The sequence below is a fragment of the Leucoraja erinacea genome, chromosome 3 (assembly GCF_028641065.1).
Source record: "Leucoraja erinacea ecotype New England chromosome 3, Leri_hhj_1, whole genome shotgun sequence".
In the NCBI taxonomy this organism is placed as follows: Eukaryota; Metazoa; Chordata; class Chondrichthyes; order Rajiformes; family Rajidae; genus Leucoraja; species Leucoraja erinaceus.
Genome location: NC_073379.1, coordinates 57171640 through 57182486, shown reverse-complemented (window position 1 = coordinate 57182486; position 10847 = coordinate 57171640). Strand labels below are relative to the sequence as shown.

At 42.2% G+C, this 10847-nt stretch overlaps 1 protein-coding gene across 2 annotated transcripts in view; it reads left to right on the top strand.

Annotated features, from left to right (window-relative positions):
* The first annotated feature begins 5497 nt into the window (after positions 1-5497).
* Positions 5498-10847, top strand: part of slc24a2 (solute carrier family 24 member 2) — a 211196-nt gene continuing 205846 nt past the window's right edge. For both annotated transcript variants that reach the window (XM_055632763.1, XM_055632762.1), the window contains exons 1-2: positions 5498-6792; positions 8508-9632. In XM_055632763.1, the coding sequence (XP_055488738.1) occupies positions 8688-9632 (945 nt within the window). In that variant the 5' untranslated portion in view covers positions 5498-6792; positions 8508-8687. The remainder of the gene's footprint in view (positions 6793-8507; positions 9633-10847) is intronic.

Genomic DNA, 10847 nt, shown 5'->3' with positions numbered 1-10847 from the left:
GTGTTAAGGTACTCAGTTGTAATAATTCTCTGCAGAAATTAATCGCAATCATAGTCAGTCAATCTGGCATCAATGTAACACTAGTCAGCAAAATTACACCCCACAAAATCACCCTTGCAAACAACTGAGGTGTTTAAATTTCCAGAGATGCTGCACAGACTATGAGTAGTCCTTGATTATGTTGGATGTTTTCCTGTGGCAGTGTGAAGTAGAGATGGATTCGATAGGGGAGAGACTGGACTGGGCTGCGATCAACTCTCTGCAATTTCTTGATTCATGCTGTGATGCATCCAGTGAAGCCACAAACAGTGGGAGTAAATACCATGGGCTCACAAATCTGTGTTTAAAAAAGGATTTCGCATCCTCCTTCTGAATTTCTTATATTTACATCTATAATATAAAATGAGTCACATCTTGGTCCCTTGACCATGGGAAGCAGCCTATTTATTCCCTTCCTTCATTATTTGAAATGTTATTATTGCCTCACAGCAGGTTAAATATAATAATGGTCCTAAACACAAGGTCAGGATGGTCCCAAGCTGAGCCACCTGAGCTTTTGTATCAGGAATGCAGCTGCTTTGTTTGATTGCCTGTGTACTCAATGCACAATATATCCACAACTAGCTGACTTGGTGATTATTAACTGTAAACCAGAGGCTCTTATATCTCTTTGTTGAACAAGCATCATAAGCAGCAGCTGTGCTTTTGAATGCAAAGTTGCAGGAAGAAAAGGGGGGACTGCTTTCTTTCCATATAATCAGTATTCATTATTCTATAATACATATTGTGAAAACAAAAGGTCTCCTCCATGTTTCTCTCCATTGTTTCTTTGACTGACTGTTTCTTTCAACTCCAAGGGGCTATTGACAATACCACTGATCACCACATTAAATCATGTTGTCCCAATTGGTCTTGCAGGTGTATAGAACCCTTGCGGTCTCTGTTCTTCCTACAATACTTTACAGGCAATGAGCTATTTTTGAAGTGTAGTCATTGATGTAATAGCAGCCAATTTGTGGGCAGAAAGTTCTACAGCAGCAATTTAGAAATGACTAGTTTATCAGTTTATTTGACATTGGTTGGTTTAACCAGAACTCTAGACTTTGGTTGTAAATAGTATCATAGAATTGTTAACATCTGCCTGGAAGGGTAGCTGGACTCTCAGTTAACATTTCATCTAAACTTCATTGGTGCAACACTCCATCAGTAATGGCACAAGTATAAGACAGGTTTTTAAAAAACACTCAAATCATTGGTTAAGATTACACCTCATAATCCAAAGTGAGGAAAGAATGTCCGTCACTGTCACACTGCACCATAAAAGAGTTATAATTGTTGATTAAAAACAAATGTCAATGATTGAGGCTTAAGGTTACATTTAGAGCTTATGATCAAGGGTTAATAGGTACACTTGACATTCCCATTTTCACTAGAACTTTTTTTGTGTCATCTTGAGTTTCCTTTATCTCTTGCAGATAAATCGCATAACATGCTCGTGAAGTGTTACTACGTATTCGAGCCAAAGCCTCACTTCCATCCCATTGCTTCATGGCTCATGGTAGATGACATCGGAAATATTGGATCTTGAATTTTTGGCACAAGAACAGATGATTCCAGGTGTTACCTTGGTTATTCATCAGGTTAATGCAAAGAGGAGAAAGACATTGTACTCTGTTGCACCAGCTGGCAACAGATACTGGTAACTGCTGCAAAAAAAAACTTCTGAAGGAACTCAGCAGGTGTGACGCTTTATGAGAAGGCAAATCAAGAGCATCCTTACCAACTGTATCACAGTATGGTATGGCAACTGCTCTGTCTCCGACCGGAAAGCATTGCAGAGGGTGGTGAAAATTGCCCAACGTATCACCGGTTCCTCGCTCCCCTCCATTGAGTCTGTCCAAAGCAAGCGTTGTCTGCGGAGGGCGCTCAGCATCGCCAAGGACTGCTCTCACCCCAACCATGGACTGTTTACCCTCCTACCATCCGGGAGGCGCTACAGGTCTCTCCATTGCCGGACCAGCAGGTCCAGGAACAGCTTCTTCCCTGCGGCTGTCACACTACTCAACAATGTACCTCGGTGACTGCCAATCACCCCCCCCCCCCCCCCCCCCCCCCCCCCCCGGACGACACACCTCCCACAGGAAAACACTATGACTGTATGCATGTAAATAGATTTATTTATTGAAATCATATTCTATGTCGCTCTCCAGGGAGATGCTAACTGCATTTCGTTGTCTCTGTACTGTACACTGACAATGACAATTAAAGTTGAATCTGAATCTGAATCTGAAATTAGAGTTCCCACTATTGTACCTAACCACCATGGATTCAAACCTCGTATCTGCCTGATCAAGCCCTCTTGGTCTTGCTCAAACAGAGACACTCCAGTAGGTCACGCAGTCCCAAGCGTTCTCCCAGACGATCGACATCGGACCTCGTGGGAGCGGACTTTTATAGGTCCCAGAACCCCGAGGGGCTGAACCACATGGGAGTGCTCTCTTTACAGTCCAATAACGGATAATAATTAGCCAAGTACATGACAAACATTTCCCCAACCCAATAATATAGTGGCGAACACATTGTATTCAAACAGTGTTGCTCAAAGAAAATGAACATCGCAACATGTACCCTGATATGCAAGAAAACCAGACAAGGCTCAATACTTAATCCAATCAACATCCAGCAAAGTAAAGCTTTGCAAAATTAGTTACAATGTGTATGGCTGGTTTGCATTCATCCAATCCAGTCTATCAATCAATCAATCAATCAGTCAATTTTTATTGTCACCTTGCAAAGCAGCAATTGTACAGTGCAAAATGAGAAGACGTTTCACAGGGAATACCAGAACATCGCACGTAAAATTTAAACATTTTGCACATAAATAAAATCAATCCAGTCCCTGTTAAAAACAAAACGAATAGTTAAAAAGTGCAGGTAAAAAACAGCAACATTAAAATATAAGTAAAAAACAGTCATAAATTGTCCAGGGCAGCTGATTTAAGTGGCCAGTGCCAGAGTTTGTTATTAAATTGTCAGTGCAAAAAAAGCAGCAGAATCAGGTGGAGTGGCTGTTTAGCAGCCTCACAGCCTGTGGAAGGAAGCTGTTTAGCAGTCTGGTTGTCCAGGCTTTGATGCTGCGGTATGTCTTGCCTGATGGCAGGAGATCCAGGTGTGTGTGGAGGGGGTGCAGTCTGTCCTTTGCTATGATCAGTGCTTTTTTCAGGCAGCGGCTCTGGAACAGTTCTTGTAATTTGCACCTAATTGTCAGGATCTGCAGATGTTCCTATTCTCTTCCTGCAACTCTTATCTAGGCTCTAGGCAAACTGGCACCTTTCTGCAGCTGGTCTCATTTCTGCAGAATGCACTTTTAAATTGACCAAATGGCCTACCAGCCCAGAAGCCTTTACTCAAATTTAGTGTCCTGGCCTTTCCAATTTGGCCAGGATTAACAGAAGGAAGATAGTTACTATAAAGAGGTAAGTGCGAAGTATGAGACAGGGACTGGTAGGTGATGGGATTAAGCGGAATTGGGTGAGGTGGGGGATAATGGCAGATTGATCCAGGTGCAGGGAAGAGAGGGTGAAGGTAGAGAAAGAGACTGGAAGGTGATGTGGAAAGAGATAAGGGAGGGATGACATGTAGATTGAACCAGATGGCGAAATGGATGGAATGAATAAGACAAAGGAATAGAAACCCAGATGGTATGTGAGTGGCTGAAGAGCAGATATAACCAATTGGAGGAATGCAATGGATCTAGGTTATCTGAAGAAGGGATACAATTGCAACAGATACTGTATGTTGCTCTATGTTGAACGTTATTATTCCCAATATTGACATCCACCGCACACCCTCCATTTCATTGTCCGGGTCTATCACAGGCATGTGCCCCAGTGTACAATCTTGCCTTCTAGAATATGGAGATACCCTGATGGTGGGCAATCTTTTACTTAAGTAGATTCATAGAATTCTATGTCACATGTTGTAAGCCAAGAAATGTCCCTTCTACTTGGAGCAAAAGAGGTTGAAACCCTTCTTCTACTGCTCTCTACATCTACCTCATGTTGCTCTCTTGATCTACAAACACATTCACACAGGTGAAATGACCTGCTCCTGGGGCTAGCCAAGCCAGCAGATCAACAAGCCTGCTTACCTTCATCCACAGCATTGGTTGTGCCCAGGGTTCCATGGAGATGGAGTACAACTTGTCCACATGCATGCACAAGTCCCCAGTGAACATTGGAGTGACTGGAATGCATTTCTATTCTTGGCACAAGAATGTGAATTATTTAAAGGTTTTGTTACTCAATATGTGATGTTGTTACTAGTTTCTACAAATTACAATCGATTGGGAATTGATACAAAATAAAGAACATACAGACGTTTCCTCCTTACCATTTTAGGACACGATGGAAGAAGTGGTCAGTAAATGTTGCCAGAGTGCTTCAAGGAAGCCTCTCTGGTCTCCTTGTTTGATATCCCTGCTCAAGGACCTAGTTATCAGTAATGCTTTAATGCTTGGACCCCCACGTTGAACGCACCCAGCCCTCAAAGTATTTCTGGCAGCTTGTACAATTTTCAAGTCTTGTAATCTTAATTAAAATGCAAATATGGGTGGAAACAGGGTGCAATACCATCCTGAATATCCTACTGAGATCAGGAAAGAGTTAAACCCCACCGACAGGAGGGAAGGAGATCTATTCATCAACTAAAAGTCAATCTGCAGAGGGTTTCCACATTGCATTTTAAATAGAATACTTAACAAGCAAATGGTATATTCTGCAACCTATTTAAACAAAGTCTAAAATCATGTGAATTCAGCATTCAAAGGGTATTTTGTTCCATTGATAAATGTAAATACATTAAAGTATATGGTTAATATACAGTTTTTAAAAAGTACACTGAATTTTATGGTATTCTTCATAAATATAAATCACCATTGGTGGTCTGTAAAATAAGATGACTTGGACAAGTTATTCTGAACAGCTCGTAACCAACTGGTTGTATAGGGCTCTGGTGAGACCACATCTAGAGTATTGTGTACAGTTTTGGTCTCCTAATTTGAGGAAGGACGTCCTTGTGATTGAGGCAGTGCTGCGTAGGTTGACGAGATTGATCCCTGGGATGGCAGGACTGTCATATGAGGAAAGATTGAAAAGACTAGGCTTGTATTCACTGGAGTTTAGAAGGATGAGGGGGATCTTATAGAAACATATAAAATTATAAAAGGACTGGACAAACTAGATGCAGGAAAAATGTCCCCAATGTTGGGCTAGTCCAGAACCAGGGGCCATCGTCTTAGAATAAAGGGGAGGTCATTTAAGACTGAGGTGAGAAAAACAATTTTCACCCAGAGAGTTGTGAATTTATGGAATTCCCTGCCACAGAGGGCAGTGGATGCCAAATCACTGGATGGATTTAAGAGAGAGTTAGATAGAGCTCTAGGGACTAGTGGAGTCAAGGGGTATGGGGAGAAGGCAGGCACGGGTTATTGATAGGGGACGATCAGCCATGATCACAATGAATGGTGGTGCTGGCTCGAAGGGCCGAATGCCCTCCTCCTGCACCTATTTTCTATGTTTCTATTGTCATGTACAATTTATTTGAAGCGCGCCAGCATGATTTCTTATGGATGTACAATTTACTGGCACTGGTCAGTCTATTTTCATACGCCTAATACCAGTTGACAAAATGCTTTCAGCAACAAAAATACAAGAAAAATAAAACTCGGATTAAACGAGCTGTAGAATTGCGTGTGAAACATTGGACCTAACATTTTGCACCCATGACCACCTCATCCCGCAATCAGAGAAAAACAATTATCTATTAATAAAATAAGCTGACTTGGACAAGTTATCTAATCAGCAACAAATCAGCCGCTGCAGAATAATAGATCGCTGGCCACAGTTGATGCAGTGTAGTCAGCGAACAGAACGAGTTTGATCACGTTAAGTTTTGCCTGCAATACTGCTGGGTGGTCGGTAAACATTGCAGGAATGCGCAAATCGTGGCATAAACGATGGCATGCGATTACAGCAGATATCAAACTTTTATGAACCCCAAGTCGCGTCCAACCAACTGCATCGCACATTAAGTAAACAGCATTTTTTTCAATTAAACAGATGATTTGTAATTTGCAGAATTATGTCAACATCCACCGAAATGTCTATTGATTCTATGCAATCCATCGAGAAGCGTTTTCCAGAGGATTTGACGCAATGTACGCCAAGCATCTCCCGGTGAAACCTTCCATTGCGAATCCTCTGCGGCCACATCCTCGACAGCAGGTGAATTTGCGCAGGTGAAACTCACTCCAAAGCTTTTTTTCAGATTCACGGAATTATACCCCATTCCCCTTTGGAAAATAGCGCTTTAAAAAACCCATTCATCTATTTTGCGTTGTGCATTCAAATATACCGCGTTAGTAACCATGACTACGGTCTCTGTGTAAAAGACCTGCCTCCCGATGCTTAATGTTTAGATTGACGGAAGATGCAACGCCAAACGGCGGAAAAGAAATTATTTTTTAATATATAAACGCAGACAAGTTTAAAATGCTGCTCACGTGACACATCAGCGTCTTAAACTAAGATTATGTCTTTCTCCCTCTCCCTGTGTGTGGTCTCCCGAGGATGATATCTGCTGCTGACTTGTAGTGTGTGTGGGTGTGCGAACGCTGCCGACCGCCAGTGTCCCGGAGCTCCTCCTGATGGCCGCACCGCAGCAGCGGCTCAATGTGAAGAGGACAGGGAAGGGACTCAGCCTTCATACTCAAACTGCTGCCGCTGAACGCCGGTAAGCCTTGTGGTTTTTTTCTCCCCTCTGAAATCGTAGCGATTTACAAGTGTATCTAAAAACACAATGTTTGGTGCATTGAGATTCACGCCGCTTTAAAATGAAATTTCCGAATCAAATCGAGATTTACAAGGCTGTTTTCACCAGTAGTTTGTCCGTGCACAGGTGCAGATTGCAGAACATTAAAAAAAAACAACACTTGTACGTTTATCATCACGTTTAGATGTGGCGTTTGCCACTACTGGCCAGATCCTTGGAGTAGGCACGGATTGCACTGCAGAATATATTTTCATATGTGTCGTGTCTCGCGCATTTAGCAAAAGCTTTAGCAAGCGTTACTGTGAAATGGTAAATTAAACGTACACTGTTTGCTGCCTAATTATCTGATTCGGTTTTTCAAAAGATGATAATTTAAAAACCGTTCCATTCTATCAAGGGACTTAGGCTGCGGACTGTCATTTGACATCAAACTGTGTCTTGAATAATCGTCCCGCAGTGAGTCGGAGCAATATTTCTGAAATCCACTGTTTGATTTGTACCTCTCCTGCGCTTCTGATCTTTCGTCAAAGACAAAAGGGCAAGAATCCCTTTAATCAGTCGTAATTTAAAACTATAATCAGATTGCCATTGCCATTGCCAGGTCGGACCAAATCTTTATTGAGCACAAGCTAAAAGAGCTAATTAATTGTATATGTCGGCGGTTATATTCTCCCTTCTACCTCTTTGCTCATTGACACTGGTCAGGAAATTACTCGCTATCTACTGAGGGCTTCAGTACTTCGGTAGAACGTGAATTAAAATTGCGGACTGCGGCTGCTTAAATCGCTTCTTCTCCAAAGACCCCGTGAAATTGTTGTTGTTGAGTGGGATAGGACAGAACAGGGTAGGGGAGAGTAGAGTAGGGATTGACAGGCGGCAGTTCCAAGTAGACGTTCTGGGAAGCAGAACTGAGCCGGCCGACACAGGCAGCCCGTTGCATTTGTGTACGTGCCCCGAAGATGAACGGAGACTGGGCAGTTCCACCTAACCCAGGTGAAAATACTTACCCCCAACCCCTTTTTCGTCCCCCCTCCCACCCAACCTTCAGGAAGATCAAGGACAGTGCCATCTACACCTGCAGAGAAACCGACCCGACCAACACCCACCCAACGGTTCCCGTTTAGCGATGACAATCTTTCCAAATCCCTTTACGGGTAGGCGCAATAATCTTTGGGCACAACCGTGTCTCTGGCTTGAAAAGTGTGGAAAGGTCCCTGTGATAAACTGAGTGCATGCAACCTGCAGTGCCATCGAGAGAGAAGGGTCATGATAGCGAGAAATACACGAAGGCCATTGCAGTGAACCCTGATCTCCTTGCTGCATTTGCCAGCAGGGGTCACTGAACTGCGATTAAAAGCTGGAGCCCGGGCTGGTTATTATTTTCCTCTCTCCCCTCCCTTGCTGTTAGCATACGAGTGGCAGACTCGTCCAGAACGCGAAGGGAGTAAGACTGCAGTCCTCGCAGCTCCTGGTAATGTAGCGCAAGGACAAGTCTTAATTAATTTTGAAGTACATTAATCACTGGGTTTAATTCAATTGTGTATCGTTTTCTTTAAAAAATAACTAATGTTATAACCCCCCCCCCCCCCCCCCCCCCCCCCCACCGCCGCCACCACCACCACCACCCACTAAAACCCAGATATACCGATGTTTAAGTGGCTCTCTGTGTTTTGCAGGACGTTGAAACTCGCCACCAGCAAAAGAAAAGCTTCATTTTAAAGTATGAGTTGGCTTTCACAGGACTTTCTTCTCAAAGCCATGAAGATGGATAGTGCATGAAGAATTCTTCTACAATCGCTCAACTTAAACAAACCAAGAACATTGACATTTCTTGTTAAGTCAAGAAGCGACTAGCCATGAATTCGAAGAGCTCAAGTACTGGCTCTGCGGAGTCGGGTCTGTGCTGCGGTGGCCAGCAACTTTCTCCGGATCCGCGCTTTCTCCGAAAGCACAGGTACCTGGCCAAGAGGAAGCTGAGACCGTCGCGAGTGGTGGGCTTTTGCATCGGCTTAATGGCTCTCAGCACGTTCTCCATCTTACTCAGTGCCTTCACCTGGACATCAACCAACTCAGCAAAACCACAAGGCCAACGCAGAACTCTACTGGGTTTCGAAGAAAAGCAGATATTTTCCAAGAGTCAAAATTATACGCCCAGATCTGAACTTGCTCTGAGGTACGAAGGGCGGGCAGCCACCATCCCTGACAATAATAACAGCAATTCTGGAGATTATCCTCCGGATATTTTTTCACTGGAGGAACGAAGGAAAGGAGCTGTCGTACTCCACGTCTTAGGCATGATTTACATGTTCATAGCCTTAGCCATTGTGTGCGATGAGTTTTTTGTACCGTCATTGACAGTTATCATTGATAAACTGCAAATATCGGATGATGTGGCGGGGGCCACCTTTATGGCAGCTGGCGGTTCAGCCCCAGAGCTCTTTACTTCTTTAATAGGAGTTTTTATATCTCGCAGTAACGTTGGGATTGGGACCATAGTGGGTTCTGCAGTGTTCAACATCCTGTTTGTAATCGGGATGTGCGCTGTATTCTCCAAAGAAATTCTGCACCTTACATGGTGGCCACTGTTCAGAGATGTGTCCTTTTATATTCTTGACCTGATATTGCTTATAGCTTTCTTCCTGGATAATGTCATCTATTGGTGGGAAAGTGTAATTTTGTTGTCAGGCTATGGATTCTACGTGACCTTCATGAAGTTCAACATTCAGATCGAAAAATGGGTGAAAAAGAAAATAAACCGGAACAAAGTGGTGGAGGCAACGGCAACAGATGGCGATGACAAGGTATTTGTGATCTTATTTCAGAAATTTATTTTTGAACAAAAGTATTAAGGAATGGTCCCCATTATCCCAAGGATCATTTGTGACGGGGAGCAAAACTGTGCATGTTGGAAATCTGAAATAAAAACAGAACATGCCCGAGACTCTCGGCATCTGCAGAACGAAAAACAGTATTTAATGTTTAAGATTGAAGTTCCTTTTAACAAACATGAGGAAGTGTCTTGAAATACTGGTGACTAATAATTAATCGGATATGGTAGAGAGAAAGACTGGTCATTGAGTTAAAACTTTCTGTAATCAATGGGCGTTACAACAAGCTTCTCATATGCACATTATATTATATAATGGGGCTTTTTGAAGCATGTCCTCTTCGTTCATTGATGAATTAAATGATAGATGCAGATAAAGATTCTTTCTGTTGGCTGAAATAGATGAGCTGATTTTCTTCCTATGCAATACTGAGCTGGCAGCTCACCTGCTATGTCATTTCAAAAGGTCCATCTTGCTTTAAATTGTTTTGATTCTGGTGCATTGGTTTGTACCTTTTCTTAAATAAAAAATTTAAATCATTTTGTAATAGAACTGAAATGAAAAATGTTGCATCAAATTGCCAGTCCATAAGAGTTGCTGCAGTTTTAACCAATTACTTTTCATATTTGGGGTGGGTCCAAAAATGGGGTCTGCTCTGACTATTTCAATACAATTCCAGAAATCTAAACTCAATACAATAGATTAACTGTAATTGTAATTAGTTTAATTCTTTAAACTATATTTATGTTTATGTTTATAAATACAATATATTTATGAAATCGGATCTGAATAAGGTGGGATGGGTATTACTACACAGGACAAATTGGCCCCATCGATGTCTGCGGTTTTGATTTTTATGGAAAGTTAAACATAATGTGACAGTGGTAATGGTAGATGGTGATTAGTTTCCAATAACAGTGAAAACAGATGGAATAAGATCTGTTCTATCCATCGTACTGCATGTGAAGACTGTGATATTATCTGTCTGCAAAAAAGATCAATTTTTGCTGCTAAAATTTCCGAATATACAATTCACAGGAATTCAATAGGTCTAGTTTTTTCAGCTTTAAAAATCTCTAACAGTTCAAAATAAAGCTTGAAACCCTTTTTTAGCAAGGTGAATCTATCAAAATTCTCATTGTACACCAGGTGTTCCGGCCAAAAAGGTGTATTAAATAATGCCTCACT